Raw genomic sequence first — 22917 nt, forward strand, 5'->3', positions numbered from 1 at the left:
TTTTTGCTGCTATCCTTTTTCAGCATGCTCACTAGCGTCTTAGCATCAGATTCCAATACAACTTTTTTGATTCCCATATCATGACCAAGAATCAGGCCTCTCAAAATAGCCCATTCCTCCGCTTCAAAAGCAGTACAGCACCCCAGATGATGCGTGAACCCAGCAATCCAATGACCATTGCCATCCCTGATAATGCCCCCACATCCAGCTTTTGTGCAAAAGGCTGCCATAGCCCCTTCTACATTCAGCTTGATCCAGTCTGCGGGTGGTGGCTGCCAAGACCCAACATTAGTCACGGTTGAGCCGTCCGTAATGAGTATGATAAGGACTACACTTGGGGGGGATTTAAACAAAGGACATTATTCATTTATTTGTCCCTTATCTCGTCCATAGTCTTCCTTCATTGGACTTCTCATGCAACGCTTCTCCACTAGCAAGCCTCTCTGGCCACCGTCCTCCTCCTCCGACGAGATCTCGTCATCTTCTTTCACAGAACAGGTCTAAGAGTTATCCAACCACACCTCAGTCCTCACCACATGCTAGTCTCTCTCTTCATCATTCTCCTTCGCCCAGTGTCCTCCCACGAAATATACATATATATCTTCAAGATGCTTTTATCTTCTTCCTCTCCTCGTTCTCCTTCCACGCCAGTATAGGCGGAGAAGCTTAAACGTGAACCTTAGGCCAAAACCTCTTGGTGCCTATGTGCGTCCTGTGACATGCACTATCCCGTTCCATCCGGCTCGTGTGCATGGCTTATTGTAACTAAATTTTTAGATGATCAATTATATTAGGAAAAATCTAAAAAAAAATTGTTAAATTTTAAAATTTTAAATCAGTAATTATTATAAAAAGTGTTGTTATTTTTTTTAGTGTAATCATTTTTTTTTACGAATGTAGTAACGAATATTAATTTAAAATTTTAAAATCAACAGTCATTTTTTAAAAAAATTTCTTATTATATTAAAAAAATGAGTTCGTATCATCTTTATAAAATAAAAATGAAAATACCTTTTAATATGCCATATAATCATAAGAAAATACAAAAAAATTCTATGTTTTTTTTATCAAATTAATGATCTATTTTTTTTAAAAAAATGCTTCCAACTAATTATATTAATAAGTAATAAAATTAAGAAATATGACGTTGAACCCAAATATATGAAATTTTTAATATGACGAATATTAGTTCATGTACATGAACCGTGCTGGGTTCTGGCTAATCATGGAATGATTGAAGTCTCAACCGAAGACTGGAAAGGCCAGAAAATGACAAAAGCAAAATGGTTCGTTCCTTTTCTTTCGTAATTTCATTCCGGGCCATATGAGCTAGAGAGCATTATCACCATTGTCGCGGCAATAATTGATCTTTCTTCTAAGTAATAATAATCGTGGAAAAGCATATTTACGGGGATACAAGTGAGTTTGTTTTGGACGCCCAGAACTCAGTTGCAGGTATTCGGGCTTTCATGTTGATTAGGGCTCTCTCTTGACTTTTTTCTTTAATATCCAAATTTTTAGTTTTTAATTCAACGAGAAAGTCTCTGCTTAGGTTTCGAATTCGAACTAATTATCCATACAGATAGCACGAATCCAGTTGCGAGAGCTGCGCCTCCTCCTCTTTTTTTTTTTTTTTTGGTTCTGATTACCCACAGAAAGTGCAATTCAGAATAATAGAAGATTGCCATGCATGAAATTGCTTCTTTCTTTTGGTGATATATCATTAACTTTGCACGTTGTTCTGCTATTTTTCTCCCGGGACTACCAAAACAGGACCATTCAATAGTTGGGTGATCCATATAAGTGTGTCATAGTGACTGTGGCGCCTGAATCGGAAATCTCAACAAGGGCAGTGGTGTTGTAGACAGGAGTTACAGAAATGTATCGGCCTGTGGCTACTGCAGCCACACCCGGGGTGGATTGCCTACTGACAGCGGGGACTCTGTTGTGACTTTGGATCAAATTCCAAGATGGAGTGATGTTGAGCACAAGTCTTCATTGGATCATGAAATAGGAGATCAATCCTTTCCTAGCTTATTCTTTCCTGATCCTTTAACAACACAGTCAGGAACGGAGGGTGGTGCCAATGAGTCAGTGTCAAAATTTCCTGTCGACCACGAAATCAATTCAAAGATATATTTATGGAGAGGGGATCCGTGGAATCTAGAAGTGGATGCTGTGGTAAATTCAACAAATGAGGTCAGTGCTTCGTAAGTTTTCCTTGCTAAAAAGTTGTGTTAAGTTTAAAATCCGACATTTTTGATCATCTCATCTTCTTCTACTTTCATTCAAGTGTCATCACTAGAGCAGATAACAAGACAACTGGACCACATAATGGAAGTTACGCTTATTTGATTATATGGTTTTTCTCAAGTAAGCAAACGATTGTGAAGTTTCTGTCAAAAAATTTATTTTCATTATTTTTCCACTGGATGATAGTTAAAGCTAAATATTATCAAAAAAGAAAGAAAGAAAGGAAAAAGAAAAGGAAAGGAAAGGAAAGATAATACACACACATAAAAGAAGAAAGAAAGAAAGAAAAAGTTAAAGCTCAAGCTTCCATGTTATTATCTCACAAGTCATAACCTCTCATGCCACATCAAGTAGGCAACCGATCGTGAAGTTTCTCTCACAAATTTTATTTTCATTATTTTTCCACTGGATGATATCCGCAACTTTATCCTATTATATTTTATCTACGGGTATCCGAGAAGCTGGTGTTAGTGTATATTCAGGATATTTGCTGGTACCCAAGGAATCTAGAAGCATATGATGACACCAATCACACTGTTGTTGACTCATACAATCCAAAAGTCATGAGGATTTGACATCCTTGAATTTGTAGCTGTGCTAACTTCTGCAAATCATAATTGCGTTCTTTCTTTGATAAATTTTAATTGCTAAGGGAAATTTGAAATGACAGTATCTTATAGCTTGGTATCTATATATAGAAAATAGCCGGGAACATAAGATGCTATTTTACCAAATGGCTCGTAGTGTATATTTGGTGTCTGAATGCAATGGAATTTTTAGCTTTATGCAGATTATTGTGCTCATATAAGGAAATAATTTTGAACACTTATGATAGTAATCTTGTGTATGTTGTTCATATTGGTTATTGAAGCAACAGCTTGTAGCTTTGAGAAGATTTTACTAGACCAATTTTCTGTTTCCTCTTAATCACATTTTACTTGGTTTCAGTACCCTGCATCTGCTTGCAATTCTGTTTTTAAAGACAATCTTAAAGTTAAAAACATTAACCCCGCACTTCTGATCGGCATTATTATGCAATATAAGAACACTATATAGCATTTTAGATATGTATCTCTAAAAGATATAATCGGGTAATGGAAATAATATTTCTTTCCTGCTTTTCATTTCTCTGGTCGACAGAACTTGGACGAAGCACACAGCAGTCCAGGGTTGTTTGATGCAGCTGGACCTGGTCTTGCAGAAGAATGTGCAACGCTGGTATAGTTAATTATATGATGTATTGATTTCTTTGACAAAGATATGATGTTTATGATGGAACATATGAGCTTGGAGCTGGGACAGTTATGATTATTAGATTTTTTTTTTTATTTTAAATAAATGCTATGTGATGTTTGGATTTCTTCTGTGAGCTAAAGGATTTTGTTAGGTAGTTTGGGTGAAGATATTGGCATTTCATAACTTACAGTGGTTCATTGTACCATAAGCTTCAAATAAATTATCTTTTTTTTTTTTTGGGCCAACCCAAATAAATTATCCTAATCTAATGTCATGCGAGGGACTAGGGAAACTGCTTTCCGAATAATATGTCTAAGTCAATTTTGTTTCTCTTACCTTTATTTTTGATAGGGTGGATGTCGAACAGGGATGGCTAAAATTACCAGTGCGTACGACCTTCCTGCAAGGTCTTTTCTTGCCCTTGCATTTGGGTCTGATGTCATTTAATAATGCGCTATCATGCTGATGCATTCTGCCCTTTGACTCTGACATTTTGCTGCCATATTTTGTGGCTTTGAAACGTATCTGGCAGGAGAATCATTCATACTGTTGGTCCAAAGTATGCTGTGAAGTACCACACTGCTGCAGAGAATGCTTTGAGTCATTGCTACCGTGCTTGTCTGGAGCTTCTAATTGAAAGTGGGCTTCGGAGGTTTTTGTTTCAATTATGTCAAAAATTTTCTTGCAAGTTTTGTTTTAGTGAATTGCCTATGTTATAACTTATAATATCCGTGACTTTATTTTCTTTGGCGTATATCTATGCAGCATTGCTATGGGTTGTATATATACTGAGGCAAAGAATTATCCCCGGGAACCAGCTGCACATGTAGCCATAAGTGAGATTTTTCTTTGTGATGTGTTTTTAGTTCAGTCCTTTTGACATATATTCTGGGAATTGAACTGCCTCTTTATTATTTTTGGGGTTCGTCTAACTTGTTTTTAAAGTTCCATCCGTAAATAGCATCCATTAATTCCAAAGATCAGAAAAAAAGAACATGCTAACCTTTTTGTTTGGAGAGGAAGTTTTACTTCTGAAGGATGGGTAGAGGAAGATAGAATGGACAAGCATTTCTCACTTCAAATTGTGAAATTTTTTTTTTCTCAAGTTAATTCTCTATCCTATGAAGTTGGATAAATTAACATAAATGAGATTAGGTGACAAAATTTGTCTGATGTAGACCAGTTCAGGGGAAGGGGATGAGGTGGGAAAACTGACATGAACTGATCTTCTTTATATGATTTGGAAATCTAATGTAGGGCTATTTAAAACAAGCCCAATAAAATTTTCTAATAAACACCATAAATTTAAAACTGAAATTCTCTGTCTAATAAATATAAGAAGGGTTTTTTTTTTTTTAAATAAATCAATTAATGCTCCACGAACTCTTGTAGATTGACTTACATTTTGGACCATAAAACTCTTCTATGCGTCTGACATAAAGGACCAGAGGGAGTAAACTTTATGCTTTCTTTGTTGCAACGTTGATGATTATAACTGGCTTATAAGTTATAGAAGTCCATTTCTAAACCTTGTTTCTTTTCTTTTCCCTTTCTTTTTTGTCATCTATTCAGGAACTGTGAGGCGGTTTCTTGAAGCAGAAAACACATAATTGCTGTTGTCTATTGCACTACCAGCACAACTGATACAGAAATATATAAAAGGTATTTTTATTATTGATGTTTCGCTCTGTTGGTAATACCTGCACTGTCTTGGATAGCCTGAACCCTTTTTTTTGGTGCAAGAAACCCTGAACCTATTTTGAGCTACAAAGTTTGGTTTTGTTTTCCAAACTTCTGTTTGGACTTTGTACTCCCTATCTTTACTCTTTTATTTCACCACCATCTAGGCTGCTTCCACTTTACTTTCCTCGGGATAAACATGAAGAGGAGGTGGCCATCTCAAAGCTTCCTGCAGATGTGGGGATGAGAATGGAGAGACTATCATAGATGAGCGTAAAATCAGAATAAAGCCTTTGCCTCAAAAGAATGTGTCAAAACCTATGGAAGCTCCAGCTGATCTTCCTGTCAGTGATGTTGGCTTAGCTCGCAGGTCTCAATTTGACACTTGAATGATTACTGCGTATGTATTTTTTCTAAAGTATTTCACTGGTCAGTATGGTCCATATGACGTAATCTTTCATTTCTTGTTACAAGTCTGTCATGCTTTTTCTTCTCAAGAACTCTAAGTCTCTGAATAATGTTTTCTTTTTATCATAGTTTTATAACATGGGATTGTTACATCATTGTCTATTTATTTTTCCCTTTTTATTTCCGTGTATCATGGTTTCTTTAGTATGTATTATTTCCATATTTTTCTCGTTAATTTCTGAGATTGGTTGACTTATTCCTAAAGTTAACTATCTTGCATCATGTTCTTCTCTTTTTTCAAAATTACATGAATTAGCATAGATATATGAGTTTCAGTTTCTACCTGTGTTTGTGTAATGCTTGTTCAATAGAGCACTAAACTACCCATATTTTAAAATCTAGTGAATAATTTTCCTCATCTGGGTGTCTTTAATAGGACTTCAAGTTCATTCATACTTAGATTCGGAGCCTTCATGTCTTATTGATACTTAGATTCATGTCATGGTCAAAAGATCCTGTCAGAAGAGCAGTGAGAGAAAACTGCTCGAGCACAAAGAGGATGGAATTGTGCCAGAATGCTTGGATTTGGTGACCTTGGTGGGCCTCCATTGTCTGCCGCTGAAGAATATTCTCTTCATTCTAGATACCTTTCTAAAGCAAATTCTGCAAATCTCTCTGAAATTGCAGAGATGAAAATTGTGTAAGTGTTGATGTAACTCATTCTTCGTGCATACTTTCTGCTCCAGATTGGAAGCTCCAAATGTATGTTGGGATTAATGAATTATTCTTATCGGATATTTTATGATCAGTCCAGCTCAACAAAAATGATCCATGCTCTAAATTAAGAGCATTGTGACTATGAAAAAAAAACCTCACCACTGATAAAACAGTGGCATTTAGGAAGAACAAGGAGAAAAGTAGCCAACTATTTGGAAAAGCAAGATGCATGGAGTATAGCCTGCCTCAAAGATATATTGCTGTGAATAAATATACCCCTCGGAGGGGAGGAGTGGGATTTCCGAGAAATTTTAGGTGCAGTCTTTCCGGGCAACAAGAAATTAGTTGAAATTTGGGCATGTCTAAATCCTCCTGTCCTTATGGCTTTTTCATAAACTGACTTTCTGAAAACTGTTGTTTGCCTCAACCAAATCAATGCAATGGTTTCACGCACAACAGTGGACAACAAGGCATTTGTGTTTTTGCATTTAATGCTGATATATTTGTTACAGCTACCGTGGCGGGGTAGACAGTGAAGGTCGTCCTGTGATGGTTGTTGTGGGGGCACACTTTTTGCTCAGATGTCTTGATCTGGAGCGATTTGTGATGTATGTCGTGAAGGTAATCTTTTTCCCCAACGCCCAAGCAGTGAAGGTGACTTAGTTATAGCTAGCTTGACAATTTTTACTGTCATTAGTTAAACAACAACAACAAGCCTTATCCTACCAAGTGAGGTCAGCTGTCAATGGGCTAAAGTTCTTTTTTAAAATCTCATCTGCTAGACATTGAGAATACATAACTTGCAAGAACTAATTTATGTTTGTAAATCTGAGTCTTTATATTTTTTCCTTCTTGTTCCCCCAATTCCTTTTCAATTTATTTGGAATCATATCTGCCTATTTGGTGTTAACTTTCAGGAGTTTGAGCCTATAATTCAGAAGCCGTATACTATGTCTACTTCCACTCTGCAGCATCTCTACAGACGTAAGTCTCATGTGATGGGTTTCTAGAATCATATTGGTTTATTTTTTGTCCTAATACAGGATTCCAAACATGCCCAGGGCCGTCTTTTAAAACTAATTATAGAACTTTTCTTGCCAACTAGTTGTACTTCTGTCTGATTTTTTAATTTAGGGAAAAAAAAATGTGTTCATAATAACGAACTACTTGCACTGGTTGCTTCAGATTTACTCATGATGCTTGTTATTTTGGTTGGTTGACTAAATTATCTTCTTTCCACACTGCTTTTGAATAAATAGGCAGCCAGATCTGGGTTGGATGAGGAGATTACAACAAATACTGGGTCGGAAGCACCAACGCAACCTGCATGTATGAACTCATGATAATGCACTTTGTTGCATTTTTTTCGAGTACTTGTTCTGATCACTTAATCTGACATGCAGGCAATATATGTTCTCCACCCAACTTTTGGACTAAAAGCAGCAGTTTTTGCGCTTCAGTTGTTTGTGGACAGTGTGGTATGTTGGAAATTCCATTTTATAAGGGGAACTTAAACCTATTGAAGGATCACAAATATCTTTGTTATTGACAAGTGAGTTTCAGGTTTGGAAGAAAGTGGTATATGTTGATCGGCTTCTACAGCTCTTCAGATATGTACCCCGTGAGCAGTTGACCATCCCAGATTTTGTTTCAGTTGAGTTTTTCTATTTCATGAGCTGCCAGCATATTTGCTCTTGTTCTTGTCAAATGTTTCGCTATGATTTCTCAAAATTTTTAGTAGTAGCACGTAAAGGTCCTCTTTGTTGGCTTTTACGCAAGGGAGTTTCAGATTCATGGGGGATTAATTTTCTAAATTTTTTTGGGGACTTTTTTTTTTGCTATAAATTTGTGCTTGTTGATGCAGGCACGACTTAGAAGTGAATGGAGGAAAGGGTGTTATTGTGGATCCCAGAACAAGATATGTGTATCGAAGACGATGAGGAGGTCATATACAGGTCTAGCATCAGATGTTAAAAGAGGATTATTCTCTGTACTTTCTTCATTCCTGAAAGAAGGGCTTGTTTGGGTTTGAAATGTTATGCAGGTTTGTTTTTCAGTTTTGATATATGATTTTTTTAAAAGCATTGATCAGTTTTTTTCCTTTGTAATTGAAATATTATTTTATTTTGTAGTATTGTAGGTAAGTCCTGAATAATATCCGATGTATATTTTTTCCCTTTATAAATGTTGAAGCCAGACGGATGACTAGATTGGTTACATGTAAACTCAAGGTTGTAGATTCAAGTAAGGTCATGCTTCGGAGATCATTTTTCCTTCATCTTATCAGCATATATATATGTCACTGAAGTTAATGAATAAATATAATGAGAAAGTTTTGGAACAAATGTTCGTCACACTATTAAAGTTACAGCGTTTTTTTTTTCCTTGATTTGCCATTAAAATGCATCAATATAAAGTTATTATAAAACTCAAAATAAAAATGATAGTTGTACATATTTTTAATTTTTCTATTATTTCCTTTTATATTTTATAAAAATTAATAAAATATATGTAAGTTATAAACTTATAATCCATATGATGATCCAAACTCCTTGCAATACGTGAAACTAAAGAGAAATCCATCGTGTCCAAATTATCAGTCAGCGTTATTTATTCTCACCACCCAATATTTATGTGCCGGCCAATGATCTTGTCGTTTTGATCATTAGACAAGTTGAGTCCTATATCTAATCTCAACGGTAAGTTTTTTTTTTTTTTTAATATTTGGAACAAAATCTCAATGGTAGTCTAATATTATCTCTGGTCTTTAATATAGAATTCGTTTGATTTTTATTTTAATCCTAAATATAAAATCACAATTACTGTCTCTTATATATATATTTAATATATATATTCAAAAACAGTCCTTTAATAATAGTAACTCTAACCAATACACTTAATTAACGAGAATATTTTAGGAGAGATACTATTTATTTATTACAAATAACTAACTTAACTAATTTTTTTAATCTATTCAAATTAGTTAATTAACTCTTATATTAAGGACCAAAAGCGTTGATAATATATAAACTATTCATTAAATAGTCTTCATTCAGTGCTCATCACAACCATGATGAAATTTAGACCATTCAAAATTTTTAATCTACAAGTTTTTTTAATGATAAATTCATTTTTTTAAGAGGTACTTGTTGTAATTTTTATTTTAAATTCTTTATTTATTAGAATAAAAAATTATTTAAAATACATTTTAGACCATCCAAAATCAATCTGAATCATCCAAATTAAAATGATTACTCCATATTCATTTTTTGTATGAGCATGACAAGATAAGATTTCTTGAAATATAACCCCACTCTCACTCGCCCACCATTGAGGCAGATGATTAAACTACGGTTTACTTGGGTCATAGTGGTCGAATTTATCAAACAATAATGGAGCATAGTGGAAGATTTTTAACAAAAAGCACAAGATTGAATGGACGATAGATTTCTAAATGACAATGATAAATTTCCACTCTTGCTCACCATAGGAATATCCCATAAGATAGGTCCAAAGCACCGAAACTTTCTGTGTCTTCCTTCACTAGCATCATCACCTTACCCTTATAAAAGGCCATCCCGCTACGCCCCAAAAACAACAACAACCCAAGTTTCATAGTTCAGAAACTCCAACAAAACCTCCATATGGCATTTATAAAACATTAGTCACAATCTCATCCTTAATCATATTATCACTACTGGCAAGTGGTATTGATGCTGGTGGAATAGCAATCTACTGGGGCCAAAACGGCTTTGAAGGCTCATTAGCTCAAGCTTGCAACACAGGAAACTATCAGTTTGTGATCTTAGCTTTTCTTCCAACATTGGGAATGGACAGAAGCCTCAGATCAACCTTGCTGGCCACTGTGATCCCTCCATCAATGGGTATCTGGTTTGAGCTTGACATAAGTTCATGTCAAGCCAAAGGCATAAATTTGAGTTTTGATGCTGAAGTCATGCTTCATATGCACAAGGGAATGGGCATGGTTCATGCATCTATTTCTTGGTGCGTTCTTGACATTTTGCAGAAGCTACTACATGGCATGCATAGCAAGATAAATGGCATCTTTCATTGGAATCATCAGTCTTGGCGATACCACTTGTTGGTGCTAGCTGTCTTTGGTCATCTTGATTTACTGTTCTTATCTATCATGATGATTCTCTTTCACACATTGAAGATTTGAACTAACTACTCATATTGGGATAGGAAGCAATTTTAAAACTCATTGAAATTTTTAAGTTAATGGAGAAAACCTTAAATCTTATTAACCATGTCTTAAACTTTAATAACTTTTCAATTTACTCCTATTAATATATATAGTTTTCAAGAAAATAATAGTCTGCACAATAAAAAATGAATTATAAAATTATACATTTATGTGAAAAATTTAATAATATGACTTATACATAGGATAAAAAAAAATGCACACACTCTCTTAGCTTCATAAATAAGGCGAGAGGAATACCATAGATTAATTTATCTGACCCACATCACAAATCTAGTACTCATAAATGAAGCTTAAATTGCTATCCATATCTGATAATATCTACATAATAACTGTGTTTCTTCATAACCAATCCTAAACATCCAGACAAGAAAAGAAGTTGTATCACAACCAATATCAAACTCTCTGAAATCTCTATGACATAAGTGCAAAACTGTATTGTTGTTGTTCTTGCTCAGTGTGACTTGACTCCTTTGAGTGTTGTTAGATACCTAAAAGACTATAGCAAGAAGGGCAGGAAGGTGTACTTGACAGCAGCTCCACAGTGTCCATACCCTGATGCTTGGATGGGAAATGCCCTAAAGACAGGTCTTTTCGACTATGTTTGGGTCCAATTCTACAACACCAACCCACCATGCCAATATGCCTCTGGCTCTATCACCAATCTTAAAAATGCATGGAATCAATGGACCTCATCTGTTCCAGCCGACAAGATCTTCTTGGGCCTACCAGCTTCAACTAACGCAGCAGGCAGTGGCTTCATCCCTGCCTCTGATCTCACCTCCAAAGTCCTTCCTGCCATTAAAGGATCTCCAAAATATGGTGGTGTTATGCTCTGGTCTAGATACTATGATCTTCAAACTGGATATAGTTCTTCTATCAAGAAATGTCTAGAAGTTGACCAAAGCTATGTTATCATGCACTACTGAAGCATCTCTCTGGTGGTGCTGTTATGAAATTGTGGGAGCAATGATGTAATAGATCAACAACGCATATAAATAAACAAGAATCTCGTCTTTTTTATTTGAAATCTTCAAGATGCACTATTGATCTTTAACTAGCAATACAATCTGACCTTTCATATAAATTTTTGGGTTAATACAGTTTTTAGTTTTTATAGTTTATTTTTATTTTGGTTTTAGTTCATATTGTTTCAAACTATAGATTTTAATAAGTTTCTTTCTGTCAAAAACTTTAGTTCTTATATTATAATAAGAACCTAAATCATTTTGCTTCTTGAAGAAACAAAACTTGTGGATTGAAACTACAAAGACTAAAATTAAAATGAGAGCAAACTATTAAGATCTAATATTGCATTAACCCTAAGTTTTTTGTGATTCAGGATTATAAATTTTACATAGGCATCTTAATGATATGTTTACAAAATTAGCTATGTCATGGCATAAATTAATTAAAAAAATGACAAAAATACTTGTCATATTTTAAAAAGACAAATAGATCATGCTGACTATTCTTGTAATGATTCTGATTACACTTGTAATGGTTTTTACTATTTAAAATATGTCAAAACCACCTATTTGTTATTTTGAAATTTAACAGGTATTTTTCTGTTATTTTTTCTAGTTAATTTTTAGATTTATAATTTTATTTTAATAAAAATCCGGGCCAAACAATCCACATAAATTGACCTTTATCGAAACTTGCATTCAAAATGATTTTTGGATTTTACAAATGGCTCGGGATGGGGATAAGAGTTTGCATTCGTCTCAGTGGCCCGGGCTTGCTTTCCTTGCCCCAAATTGTGAGGCTCTGAATTTTCTGTTTATAATTTATATTCTTTTCGCTTAAAAACAAAGATCATTTGTCCGAGCGATTGCACTGCAAAATTGTTTTGACCCGTTTCATTTCCCGGACGAACACATTTTGCAAACTCGCATACTCTAGTTTTGCTCATAACTGTTGCATTTGTAATGCATCTTTGATTTTCGGAAGAAGGAAGCAATAAGCGCATGATGCTTTTCTTTCATTTCCAATCCTCAATTTCCATGACTACTCATTGAAGAAGCGGGGCGACTATATCATCCAGTATGTGCTAAAGAAAAGAAAATACATTATATGCTGTGTGTGATTGCAAATTCCGGTTTAGAAACTTCCTAATATCTTATCCTTACTGAAAACATCGGTATATATTTGTGGACATTACCGCAAACGAAAGATTAATTTTGGTTCTGTTTTCCCTTTCTTGCGTTGAGGAAAGATTTTTGTTGGCAGTAAAGAATGGTGCAAGGTGTGTCATTGAGCACTGTGACAAGTTGTGAACAAAGCAGGCTCTATGGATCATTCCCATCTTGGACGGCCCCTTTTGCACCATTTAAGAAATCCCAGATAAGCTTCATCAGTGAAAGATATCGCGTTTGGAATCAGTGTCAGCAGAGATTGTTCTTGAGAAAGTACCATAGAATATCGAGGTTCAGTGGTTTTAAGGTTGAAGCAGCATGGTTCTTTAGAGGGAGAGAACAAGAATCCGAAGCAAGTGCAGAGCGCAGTGAAATGGCTCATGATGATATTGCAATCTTACTTTTCCAGCTAAGCATGGCCACTAGAGTGCAGGTTTAGTTGCCTTTACTCCCTTTTAAGCAGCTTAGTAATTTAGTCCATGTTTTGAATTTTTGCTCAAAATTCCGAGCTATTTGTTCCTTATTTTGCACTTCTGAACTGCAGTATTTTTTGAACGTGGAGCAGTATGACGCGGCACAGCAACTGAGAAACAAACTTACTGAGGTTAGATAACTCAGCACTAATCATGTTATCTGTAACTCAAGCAATAATATGTACTTACTTTAAACATTGTGATATGTGAATGAGTTTGTAACTTTGTCTTATGTAATATGAAGTATGTGTATTGTCTCCATTTTATTTAAAATATGTTTGGAAGGTTGAAGCAGAGGTCCTCAAACAGCAAGAGGAAATACGGGGAGTGCCTTCAAAAAGTGAAGCTCAAGACAAAGCTCTAAGTATTATACGTCTCCGGTGAGCTTTTTTCCTCCTTAGATCCCACGGCTGACTTGTTCTCTATTGTTATTCAATTTTGTAAACCAACTTGAACAATGATCACTACTGTATCTGTTTCATTTGCAGTTCAGACCTCCAGAATGCAATTGAGAGTGAAGATTACGATTTGGCTGCTACTTTACGTGATCAAATTTCTAAACTTGAAGCAGAGTCCCTGGCTGCATCAGCTAAAGTTTTGGCATATGAAAACGCACAGTACGCTTTCCGTTTGGGCCAGAAAGTGAGACATAAAGCATACAGTATGTATTTGAATTTTGACATGACCTCCGTTGTACATGACAGGTTCCACTATATGCATGTCATGTGTACCACATTATTCTAAAAGCAAGAGGTTCTTACTTTTACTCCTCTCTTCGTTCATATTGATTATTCAATTTATTTTGCAGATTACATTGGTGTGATATGTGGAATGGATCCAGTTTGCTGTGAATCAAGTTCATGGATGGAAACTGTACAGGTTCAGAAGTTGTCTCGTGGCTCTACTCAACCATTTTATCAGGTTTTGATTGACTTCATCTCATGAACTGCATAAATAGCCATTCATTCCTGAACAGTATGTCTTATTTCATTGATAATTAAGTTGGCAGTTAAGAATGGTTCTGGTTTTTTATTGGTTCTTTCTCCTCTTTAGGTTCTAGTTGACGTACAGGTTGATCCAAATCTACTGGTGGCATATGGTAAATCTGATTACTCAATTCCTTATGCACATGACTTCATAAGTTTCTATGCTAATTAAATATATCTCCTTTTCACGTTGACAAATAAGTTCATGTGAGCTCTTGGTCTCTTGATGTTATGTGTAGACAATAAGTTGCAGAATGATCTTTTTCACTTTGTTTGCAGTTCCGGAAGAGAATCTATTGGCCGTGGATGAAACGGACATGGTGAGCTTGTGATCTATATATCTTATCAAATGGGGCAAAAGTAAAAGACAAAGAAAAATAGCTTTATTAAACTTCTCATACATATATAGCTGATAAACTTAAAAGTTCTCTTTTTGAAAGGGATGGATTGTGCTATAAACATGAGTGTTGGGATTGAGTTGGTGTATTAAACTAATTGCAGAGCAGGTTGGATCATCCATATATCATGAGTCTGTTCTACGGTATGGATTCGGCAGGAGATTACATCCCCGTTAAGCAACTGAGGGAGAAGTACAACAGACCAAGGCATGAAATACCCATTGACCCACCAAATGATGAAGATGGTGGCAGATCTTAGTTTGCCAAGTTACAACAGAGTCATTTTAATCATCTTTTGCAGAAAAACTCACTCATCATGATTTTGCTCCTTCAAGAATGACTTCTTGTTGGTCTCAAGACATTTGTGTATTTACTATTGAAGCTTTTTCAAAGCCTCCATACTCGTTTGTGTGTGTGGGGTGTATATATACAGAGAGAGAGAGGGAGGAAGGGAGAGATCTGGAATTCTGGTAAGGATTTGCTTGTTGTATACTTGAGTTTTCTTTGGGCGACTTTCATGGTACATTTATCACTCTTAAATTTTTGTATTTTAAAGAAAAAGTACTTTGATTGTGTTTGGATATAGTCATAATAAATAGGGGATTATGATACTCATTCTTATACTCTAGATATATTTTTTCTTATTCTCAAATCTATTATTTAGGGAAGAAAAAATGTTGTTTAGTGGGTTTCCAATCTTGGATGAGGAAAGATAAATGGAATTCATTCCTTTTAATGTGTCGCATTGTTATTTTGTTCAAATCAAATTACACCATTAATTTACTGCCAAAAGAAAAATTACAGTTACTTGATTATTTGAAAAACAATCCCTAAATTTTAGCACTGAGTTATATGAAAAATTTAAATTTGAAATTAGTTTAAATGATTCAGGGATAAAAAATTAACTTGAATTATTTTTCTACCCAATTTATGTTTTTTCTATCTTTCAGGATATTTTCGGTTTTCAGTAATTTTTTTTGGTTTAATGCTGATCAAACAAATTGACATTATTTGTTTTAAAAATGTTGCAATAGAATTTACACGCATTCACCTTCATCCAATATTAAGCTATGCTTCAGAGCGAACCCGCACTCATTGGCCGTGAATTCACGTTCTTCGTTTTTAATGAAACAAAACAAATTCACGCCCTGAAATGAAAAGATTCAAATCGTCGAAGAGAAATAAGTACTGATCACCAACTGGGCTAGTCTCAACGGCAAAAAGAACCAATCTTTCATGGTTGGTTAACAGAGAAGAAAATGACACAGTACATGCCATTATTCAGGTCTTGTTCTAGCTTATGGTCACTCACCCAGCTCCATGCGCACCTTGTGGTAACCGGCCTCCACAAGAACCCACTCGCCTCAACCAAGCTCATCGAGTCTTACGCTCAAATGGGTTCCATCCAATCTTCAAGACTTGTCTTCGGGACCTTCTCGTTTCCAGATTCTTTCATGTGGGGCGTGATAATGAAATGTCACTTGTGGAACAACTTCTTCGAGGACGTAGTTTCTCTTTATCATCACATGGTTATTTTGGAGACACATGTTTGCAGATTCGTATATCCCTCTGTTTTGCGGGCTGTGTCGAGAATTGGTGACTTGGGTGGGGGAAAGAAAGTTCATGGGAGGATAATTAAGTGTGGGTTGGATACTGATACTGTTATCGAGACTTCATTGCTTGGTATGTACGGTGAATTGTGCAGTTTGGGTGATGCTCGAAAGGTGTTTGATAAAATGGGTGGCAGGGATGTGGTTTCATTTAGTTCTATTGTCTCATCTTATGTGGAGAATGGAGAGGCAAGAGAAGGATTGGAGATGTTTCGTTATATGGTTTCTGAAGGGATTGAACCTGACTCGGTCTCCATGCTTAGTGTAGCAGAGGCTTGTGCCAAATTTGGTTGTCTGAGGCTTGCAAAATCTGTCCATGGACATGTAATCAGAAAAGAAATGGGAAGTGATGGGAATTTGAATAACTTTCTTCTGATCATGTACAGCCAGTGTGATTACTTACGGGGTGCGAAAACCATATTTGAGAACATCATTGATCCAAGTACTGCTTCTTGGACATCCATGATTTCATCCTATAATCAAAGTGGATGCTTTCAAGAAGCTATTAATATTTTTATCCGAATGCAGGAGTCAAAAGTGGAACCCAACGCAGTGACAATGATCAGCATTCTAAGTTCCTGTGCTAGACTGTGCTGTCTAAGAGAGGGAAAGTCAGTTCATTGCTTTCTTTTAAGAAAAGTCATGGATGCTGATATGGACCTAGGGCCTGCACTAATAGATTTCTATGCTGCTTGTCAGAAAATATGCTGTTGTGAGAAACTTCTTCGTGTAATTGGAAACAATAATATTATCACATGGAATACACTCATATCACTTTATGCTCGGGAGGGTTTATACAGGAAGGCCTTGGTACTATTTGCAGATATGTTGAGAAGAGGGATAATGCCAGACTCGTTTAGCCTAGCAAGTTCAATTTCAGCTAGCGCAAATGCAGGTTCAGTACAGCTTGGACAGCAGATGCATGGCCATGTGTTGAAAAGTGGGTTGATGAATGAGTTTGTGCATAACTCCTTGATTGATATGTATTCCAAATGTGGTTTTGTGGATTCGGCATGCATGATTTTTGACAAGATCACACAGAAAAGCGTTGTGGCATGGAACTGTATGATGTCTGGTTTTTCTCAGAATGGCATGTCAGCAGAAGCACTTAACCTATTTGATAAAATGTACTTTAATGGTCTGGAGATCAATGAAGTAACCTTCTTAAGTGCAATTCAAGCCTGCTGCAATTTGGGTTATCTAGAAAAGGGGAAATGGATTCATCACAAGATCATTACATGGGGCTTACAGAAGGATCTTTATGTAGATACAGCTCTAACTGACCTGTATGCCAAATGCGGAGACCTTAAAGCAGCCCAAGGAGTCTTCGATAGCATGTCTGAGAAAAGCGTGGTATCATGGAGTACTATGATTTCTGCTTATGGCATGCATGGTCAAATAAATGCTGCAGTCTCACTCTTCACCGAAATGACAGAGTCAGGTATAAAACCAAATGAAGTAACCTTCACGAACATCTTATCTGCCTGTAGTCATGCAGGATCAGTGGAAGAAGGGAAGTTATATTTCAACTGTATGAAACATTATGGCATTGAGCCCAACACAGAACATTTTGCCTCTATTGTTGACCTTCTGAGTCGAGCTGGCGATATTGATAGGGCATACGAAATAATAAAGTCAATGTGCCTTCCTGTAGATGCTAGCATATGGGGAGCTCTGCTTAATGGGTGTAGAATACACAGGAGGATGGACTTGGTTAGAAGCATCACAACGGAGCTTGCGGATATTGATACAGATGATACAGGATATTATACTTTATTATCTAATTTATATGCCGAAGAAGGAAACTGGGATGAGTCCAGAAAGGTGAGATCAAGGATGGAAGGGATAGGCCTGCAGAAAGTCCCTGGATATAGCACTATTGAGATTGATAAGAAAATCTATAGATTTGGGGCTGGAGATACTTCTGAATGGCAAATTAAAGAAATTTACGTGTTTTTGGAAAATTTTCAAAGTTTGGCACAGGAGCATGGATGTGAAGTAGATTGCTGTAGTCCAATGCGTAAAGCTAGTAAGTGTTTTCATGAGAATAGTATTCACAAGTTAGCAACCGCTATCTAGAACATTGCCTCATTTCTCCAATGACTTGAAGCTTGAGAAAGTTCAGACTCTCAATATACTAACGAGCAAGATGTAAAATTTACATGATAATTTGATTCATTTAACCGTCTATAAGTAGCTCATTTACAGACCTATGCTACCATAAAGACTAAAAAAATTATCTAAACACACACGTCGTAAGATGCTAGAATCTCCATCAACCCTATTAGGCCATTTGGCATGGTGTATACACTCTTAATATCTCTACCCGTTTACAACATTCTATCCCCAAAGAAATAGTTAAAATGAAGCACATATATGACTAGGCAAAAGCTGCCACTTTTTCATATGCATCATTGCTGATATCCATCCGCACTATACTGCGTCCAGGGTCTTTGTTCAATCCTCTCTGCTTCATGACCTCTCTCACCTGCTTAACGTAGCTCCACCTCCCATCTGAGGCATACAAGTTTGACATGAGTACATAGTAAGAAGATTCATCAGGATGCAACTCCAACATTCTCCTGAGGGCAACTTCTCCTAAGTCAAACCTTGAATGAAGTCCACATCCATGGAGAAAAGCTCCATAGACTCCAACATTAGGTTGGACAGGCATTTTGTTAATAAAATCCCATGCCTCTTCAAGGTTGCCAGAACGTGCTAAAAGATCAACCATACATGTGTAATGCTTCATAGAAGGAACAAAGTTCAGTTCCTTACACATCAAATTGAAAAGCCTGCGGCCCTCTCTAACCATTCCTGCGTGGCTGCATGCTGTTAATAATGTTGTGAAGACCACTTCATTGAGCTCCAAGTTCTCCTTCAACATTTCCCTAAAGAGTGCAAGAGAACCAGTGCCATCACCTTGCATGCCACAGCCACCTATCATCGCACTCCATGTGACAGAATTCTTTTCTCTCATCTCATCAAACACAACACGAGCTGATTTTGCGTCCCCACATTTTGCATAGAAGTTCAGAAGTGCCGTGCCAGCGTAGATGCTAGATGATAATATACCATATTTTAGAGACAAGGCATGAAGAGAAGAACCGAGTTCGAGAGCCCCAAGGGCAGCGCAAGATGAGAGGACACAGACCAATGTGACTGCATCCGGCGAAAATGAGGCTAACCTCATGCGTTTAAAGAGCCCAAGAGCTTCACATGCAGAACCATTCTGGGCATAACCAGAAATAATCGAGTTCCAAGATATTACATTTGTATGGCTAATAGTTTCAAATATGTCACGAGCGTCCGCAGTCATATGGCACTTGGCATACATGTACACGAGAGCGTTACTCACTGCAGGATCATCCAAACCAAGCTTAACTATTTGTACATGAAGTGACTTTCCCATAGTGGTATTACTTAGCTGTGCACATGCTGAAAGCAAACTCGCAATGGTAAGAGAATTGGGCATAAGAACTGCCCATTTTTCATTTGCGAACAATTCTATTGCCTTGTCCGGGTGACCTCGTTGAGTATACCCAGCAATCATTGCTGTCCAGGAGACAAGTTCAGCTGTTGAAAGCTCATCAAAAACAGAACGAGCATCTCTGATATCCCCACACTTGACATACATTTCCAAAAGACATGTTGCCAAGAAATGTTCCATTTCAATGCCATTTTTAATCACATAGCCATGAACCCACTTTCCTTGATGTAAGTATCCTAATTTTGTGCATGCCATGAGTAAACTTCCCACAGTAACTTGATTGCCTGCAGTAAACCCTTCTCTCATTCTATTGAACAAGACCAACCCTTCTTCCTCACAATCATTCTGCACATATGCTGCAATCATAGAAGTCCACGACACCACATTTCTGTCCATCACTTCCTCAAACACAATTCGTGCACTTTGTACCTCTCCACATTTAGAATACATATCCAGGAGACCCGTGAGCACAAAACTATCAATAGTGTTGGTTTTAACAATTTGGCAATGTACCTTCATACCCTCAACAACATCACGCAACTCACAAGCAGCTTTCAAGACAAAAGTAAAAACCACCTCGTCGTGGCCTTGGACAAACACCCTCATGCGGGTGTAGAAGGGAACAATCTCGGAATACATATCATTCAAGAAGTACCACCTGAGCATCACCTTCCACGAATAAAAATCTGGGCTTGGAATTCGATCGAACACCATGCGAGCATATTGAACGAACCCAAAGGATCCATAGAGACTAACCAGCTTGGTAATGCAGAGAAGATCATCAGTGAGGCCGTGAACAATAAGCAAGGCGTGAGCCTTCTTGAGAGAATTGATGTCTCCGCAAATGCGAAAAAGAAAGAAGGATGGGTGCGAGGAGATGGAGTGAACGGAGTCGAAACTGTTGTGAGGGAGGCCCAATGGTTCCACTTCCACGGGTGGTGGTGGATGCTGGTATTGGGGAACCGCACACTGAAGAAATCTCCATTGAAGACGAAGTTTGGGGGGAGGATGACGTAAGATTTCTTTTATGGCAAACGCGAGCTTCATTGCACATCCTGATTTTCGAATTCTACTTGTGTTCCGCGTTTGGGACCCTAGAGGCGAGAACGACCCCGGCTCGTTTATTGACTTTTCGTCAACGCCCGTCTTTTATGCGCCACGTCATCACTCGTGTTCCTTTTTTCCTTTTTCTTTTTTTTTGGCTGTTTTTGGCACTACCCCCTCCCAAGTCCCATCTAAACAGAGCCGGAAAAACGGGCCGAGCCCGTCGAGCTGGTCTGTTTAGGTTCTGAAATTATGAGAACTAGATTTAATATTTTTCTCTTTAAATGAGAAATAAGCCCTGGAGAGCTGGTCCTGGAAGACCGAGGACTTAAAAGGACCGGCCCTTTTAAGTTTTTTTTTTATTTTTTTATTTTTTTATATATTCTAATGTTATTAATTTTTTACATTGTTAATAATATTTTAAATATTTAATTATTATTATCATTTTAAAATTCAATTTAGTGTTAGACAATAATTTATCTAATTAAATTTTTAAAAATGGGTTAATTTAGACTTTAATAATGATTTGATTTATATTATATGCGTTGATATTTTTAAACTATATATATATTTGATAATAGAGTATTTTTATACTTATATAACTTGTGATTCTATAATTTAAATTAGAAATTCATGAGTTTCAACAACAATGTTTCTCACATTAAAGTAAAATAATAGCTAGATTGTACCATTTAAAAGTAAAATTCCTATAAAGAAGAAAAACTTGATATTTTTATTACAAAAGAAAAGCATACTTATGAAGAAGAGTAATTAAGTATAGTGATGATGAAGTTTCAAAAGATTAATGATAGTGTTTATTTATTGTACAATTGCACTATAGATAAAACTTTTGGATGTTGTTATCTTGTTAATGAATGTTTTAGATCTTTTTGGATGTTGATGGATATTTATATATGATGATATTTTATATTTGTAACTTAATTTTATTCATATTTATGTCTTTTTTTTAATAATTTCATTGATTTATTTTTATTTTTTTTATAAAAAATAATTTTTTTTTCTTAAACGGGCCAAAAGCCCGCGGGTCGGCCTTGAGCCCTGTAACTTAAGGGCCGGGCCTAGCAAATTGAGATATTTTTGAAATTTCAGTCTTAAAGGGCCGGCCTTTTTAAGCCCGCCAGTCTTGAAGGGCCAACCCTGATTCCCACCTCTACACCTAGTCCTCTTACAAAAGATTTTTTTCCCCAATAAAAGTCACTTGGAGAGTTTATTGATCAATTTTACCCCATAATTAATACTTAAATGTGATTTTTCTTGTATATCTCTCTCCTCTAAAATCTCACTAATAAAGAGTGAAGTTGAAAAATTCACAAAATCTCTTGAGAAATGTTTTTTTCCCCAAGTAATGGAATCATGAAACAGGAATTGTGTCATCAACACCTATGCTCCCTTTAACGTAGAAGTTAGTTGAGATTTAAATTTAATTCTAAATAAAATATTTCAATTTATTTTATCATTTAAATTTATAATTTATATTCAAATTATCATTATTAATTGTGTATTTCGAGGAGTTCTATCAATGAGATGATAATGAATAGAGTATCTGAAGAAATTCCATAAATGTTTATAATAAATAAATAATTTAACTAATTTTTTTAATTTTCTTAGTATTTATGAATGAGTTCTATATTTAAGATAAAAATAAGTATATAAGAAGAGAATAATATGATTTCTGCTATGAAAAAGTGAAGATATGAGCAAGGTGATATGGATGAAAGAGTAATTTTATTTTCTTTTTTGGTGTCAAAAAAATTTCTTTTTCTTTTGGTTGGGGCGCAATGCGGGAAATTTCTTCTCTTCCACTTAAAGATTATTATTTGCATCCTCTTCATTGTACTACAGTAATTAGCCACGAATATTTTGAAATTATAGATACTCATTTTGATTCTGAATATAGGATATAATTGATGAATGTAATTTGGTTCAAAAATATAAAAACTTGATTCACTTTATCACATTTACTCCTCTAAAAATATTGTCAATGATGATAGTTGAGTCTCTATGAGCATTGGCCTAAATTTTTTTATGCAACTGAATGGTTTCATAATGAGTAAAAAAAAGATGTGAATGCTTTCTGTCCCTAACATAATTAAGAGATTAAATTTGATTCTAAATAGAGACCTCAGTTAATTTTGTCTCACATAATTATATTATTTTTTAAATTATACTTATTAAATATACATATTAAGAGAGTTTTCATCAAAGACTAAGAATATTTTTAATAGAAATGACTTAAGA

General features: G+C 35.8%; 4 protein-coding genes and 1 pseudogene across 7 annotated transcripts; 4 read left to right on the top strand and 1 right to left on the bottom strand.

Annotated features, from left to right (window-relative positions):
* The first annotated feature begins 1307 nt into the window (after positions 1-1307).
* Positions 1308-8329, top strand: LOC114720491 (protein GDAP2 homolog; annotated as a pseudogene).
* Positions 8330-10123: 1794 nt separating this feature from the next.
* On the top strand, positions 10124-11549 carry LOC114720499 (hevamine-A-like). Its single transcript, XM_028906146.1, has 2 exons — positions 10124-10279; positions 10978-11549. The coding sequence occupies exons 1-2, from the start codon at positions 10124-10126 to the stop codon at positions 11446-11448; spliced, it is 627 nt and encodes a 208-aa protein (XP_028761979.1). The 3' UTR covers positions 11449-11549.
* An 816-nt stretch (positions 11550-12365) lies between these two features.
* LOC114720495 (clp protease adapter protein ClpF, chloroplastic) lies at positions 12366-15142 on the top strand. Of its 4 annotated transcripts, none has more exons than XM_028906141.1 (9): positions 12366-12565; positions 12738-13090; positions 13202-13261; positions 13416-13510; positions 13619-13791; positions 13939-14051; positions 14184-14229; positions 14396-14436; positions 14618-15142. In XM_028906141.1, the coding sequence occupies exons 2-9, from the start codon at positions 12758-12760 to the stop codon at positions 14771-14773; spliced, it is 1017 nt and encodes a 338-aa protein (XP_028761974.1). In that variant the 5' UTR covers positions 12366-12565; positions 12738-12757; the 3' UTR covers positions 14774-15142. The 4 variants fall into 4 exon arrangements, with proteins under 4 accessions (XP_028761974.1, XP_028761973.1, XP_028761976.1 ...); XM_028906140.1 differs by having other exon boundaries at positions 12370-12565; positions 12719-13090; XM_028906143.1 differs by having other exon boundaries at positions 12370-12565; positions 12719-13090; positions 14623-15142.
* Positions 15143-15264: 122 nt separating this feature from the next.
* LOC114720493 (putative pentatricopeptide repeat-containing protein At1g69350, mitochondrial) lies at positions 15265-18221 on the top strand. The gene has a single exon (XM_028906137.1). The coding sequence runs from the start codon at positions 15774-15776 to the stop codon at positions 18201-18203; it is 2430 nt and encodes an 809-aa protein (XP_028761970.1). The 5' UTR covers positions 15265-15773; the 3' UTR covers positions 18204-18221.
* Positions 18222-18228: 7 nt separating this feature from the next.
* LOC114720494 (pentatricopeptide repeat-containing protein At2g03380, mitochondrial) lies at positions 18229-20683 on the bottom strand. Its single transcript, XM_028906139.1, has one exon. The coding sequence runs from the start codon at positions 20659-20661 to the stop codon at positions 18505-18507; it is 2157 nt and encodes a 718-aa protein (XP_028761972.1). The 5' UTR covers positions 20662-20683; the 3' UTR covers positions 18229-18504.
* Between the last annotated feature and the right edge of the window lie 2234 nt (positions 20684-22917).

This window comes from Neltuma alba, unplaced genomic scaffold (genome assembly GCF_004799145.2).
Source record: "Neltuma alba isolate B1F8T4 unplaced genomic scaffold, ASM479914v2 tig00011988_pilon, whole genome shotgun sequence".
NCBI classification, from domain to species: domain Eukaryota; kingdom Viridiplantae; phylum Streptophyta; class Magnoliopsida; order Fabales; family Fabaceae; genus Neltuma; species Neltuma alba.

Bases quoted from the DNA above. Each gene is read 5' to 3' on its own strand.
- LOC114720494 (XM_028906139.1), bottom strand. From the start codon at position 20,661: ATGAAGCTCGCGTTTGCCATAAAAGAAATCTTACGTCATCCTCCCCCC.
- LOC114720493 (XM_028906137.1), top strand. From the start codon at position 15,774: ATGACACAGTACATGCCATTATTCAGGTCTTGTTCTAGCTTATGGTCA.
- LOC114720495 (XM_028906141.1), top strand. From the start codon at position 12,758: ATGGTGCAAGGTGTGTCATTGAGCACTGTGACAAGTTGTGAACAAAGC. The intron at 13,262-13,415 runs GTTAGATAACTC...TATGTTTGGAAG, and splicing joins TGAGAAACAAACTTACTGAG to GTTGAAGCAGAGGTCCTCAA. The intron at 13,792-13,938 runs GTATGTATTTGA...TTTATTTTGCAG, and splicing joins AGTGAGACATAAAGCATACA to ATTACATTGGTGTGATATGT.
- LOC114720499 (XM_028906146.1), top strand. From the start codon at position 10,124: ATGGACAGAAGCCTCAGATCAACCTTGCTGGCCACTGTGATCCCTCCA. The intron at 10,280-10,977 runs GTTCATGCATCT...GTTCTTGCTCAG, and splicing joins TGCACAAGGGAATGGGCATG to TGTGACTTGACTCCTTTGAG.